This window comes from Odontomachus brunneus, unplaced genomic scaffold, assembly GCF_010583005.1.
Source record: "Odontomachus brunneus isolate Ranch 3 - 2012 unplaced genomic scaffold, Obru_v1 Obru_scaffold_332, whole genome shotgun sequence".
NCBI lineage: Eukaryota > Metazoa > Arthropoda > Insecta > Hymenoptera > Formicidae > Odontomachus > Odontomachus brunneus.
In genome coordinates, this window is record NW_022639782.1 from 27310 (window position 1) to 29580 (window position 2271).

At 44.9% G+C, this 2271-nt stretch overlaps 1 protein-coding gene across 11 annotated transcripts in view; it reads left to right on the top strand.

The window, feature by feature from the left end:
* The first annotated feature begins 560 nt into the window (after nt 1-560).
* LOC116853478 (gamma-aminobutyric acid receptor subunit beta) overlaps nt 561-2271 on the top strand; it is a 148191-nt gene continuing 146480 nt past the window's right edge. For all 11 annotated transcript variants that reach the window (XM_032834593.1, XM_032834601.1, XM_032834591.1 and 8 more), the window contains exon 1: nt 561-825. In XM_032834593.1, coding sequence (XP_032690484.1) covers nt 728-825 — 98 coding nt within the window. In that variant the 5' untranslated portion in view covers nt 561-727. The remainder of the gene's footprint in view (nt 826-2271) is intronic.

Sequence of the window (2271 nt, forward strand, 5' to 3'; positions counted from 1 at the left end):
AGAGAGAGAGAGAGAGAGAGAGAGAGAGAGAGAGAGAGAGAGACGGGAGCAGGAAGATCCGCAAGTAAGAGCTGAGAGCAGGATCGCGGGGTGTTCGCTGACGACACCGTCGCGCTCGACACCTTCGCGAGACTGCTGCTCCGCGTATCACCGTTCATCGCAAAACGGCTAATCGCAAGACACCTCATTGTAATCTCAGCGCGAGTTACGGAGGTGCACAGGCGAAGGAAGACGTCGCACACCTCGCGAGGCCGAAGCGGGTGATGCGCTCGCGGTAGGGGAGTCTTATCGTCACGAGTTAATCGAGTGCCGCGATATTACGGATCGCCGGTCGACGTCGTTGCTCGAGTGTTCGCAAAAGAACAAAGGGATCGTCGTGAGAGTGTTAGTGACGACAACGAACGAGACCGAAGATCGAGCGAAAAGCGTCGGGAAGCAAGGGAGGTTCAAGAGAAAACGGAGAGTCGGAAAGCACACGGAGAGGAGCTCGAAGAGGAAGTAAGACGGGGGTTAGAGGGCGGGGCGGGCGGGAGGGAGGGAGGGAGGGTGAGACACGGACGACACGCAGAGAGGCGCCGGGTCAACGCGCCAGGTAGCAACGCCTCGGAACAGCCGTCGACGTAGTCCTCGTCGCCGTCCTCGTCCTCGCCATCTCAGCGGCGGGGTGGTGTCGTGCTTCTCCTTCTCACGAGAGCGCGGACAGCCGCGACGACTCCGGGGGACAAACATGGGGTCCTTTCACATCGCCTCCTGGAGCTTCGCCCTCCTCGCGGCCACGGTCGCCCTGCTACCCGCCACGCATCGCGCACCCTTCGCATACGCTGCGTAAGTTAATCGCCCTAATCACGTAGACGTAGGCGATAGCTTCGCGTCGCCAGAGCTGATCCCTAGAGGAGACCATCCTCCAGAAGGATGTCAATTCGCGCTGACGGATGAAATGAAACGTCGCACTGCGTTACTAGCAGCCTGTCTTCGAATACGCGACGCGTGTAGCGCGCGCACGAGTATTTGCGATATTAGGAAATGGGGTTGCGCGGGAACGACGAATGGGGCTATCGTCTCCCTTTGCGTCCGCGCAAACTACTAGTGGGTTCGTCACGCGTTAGCGTGAGCTATTGCCCGCTTGTTTCTCTCCGTATCTTGAGGTCCAAGGCCCGTATTAATAGCTCTTATCTAAAATTTGTTTTATGTAATGTATTCGGATCCGAATCTCAAGTTATACCAGCTTATTTGTATCATACGATATATTCGATATATATTATATTTGTAATTGCAATTCAACTGAAGAGCTCACATCTTATCTTCAATTTAAATCTGGATATCTCACCTTGAAACAAGTTTTAACTATTAACATGAATCTTAGACCGGTTTTAATAGTAGTTACTTGAAACTTCAAGTGAAAGATCGATATTTGGATTTGGAGTTAAGTGTAAATTTTTCAGTTGAGTCGCAATTACAAATTTAACATCATATGATACAATTCAAATGACAAACTCACGTCTAAGGCTCATACTAATAGTCGTCATTTGAAACTTCTCTCAAATTAAATACTTAGATTTGAGTTCAGAGGCAGATGAAAGTTTCCCAGTTGAATCGTGATTATATATATAATGTCACATATATATAATTCAATGGAACCATTCGGATTTAATTCAGAGTAAAAATCTGAGTATCTCACATGAGACAAGTTTTGAAGTGACAACTATTAATGCGGCCCTTAGTTTAAATTCAAATCTGAGTATCTTACTTGAAACAAATTTTGAGTAACAACTGTTAATACGGACCTTTCGTGTAAGAATCAAATGACTAATGTAGACATATTAAACATTTAAAATGAAATAGTGGAAAAGCATGTGGCATTTAGAAAGCTAAATATCCGAGATACTTCAGAAAAATTACTATCTTACGTTTAGATACTCTTGAATTGCAGTAACAATGCTAATAAAGCATCGTAAGTGAAAAGTCTCATGAATTATATCATCGATGTTTTTGAAGAGACAACTAATTACTATTTGATTTTATTCGTATGATTTCACAAAATATTATACACTATTGAACTATGACTCGTTTCAAATATGCTTCATGTTATTTCTATTGTTAATACCATTCATATCACATCATCGAAGATGTCAATATTTTGGATAACTCTTGTATATTTTGTTATATATAAGTATAATATTATACATTCCTCTCACCCTTCTCTCTCTTTCTCTCTCTTTCTTTCTCTCTCTCTCTCTCTCTCTCTCTCTCTCTCTCTCTCTCTCTCTCTCT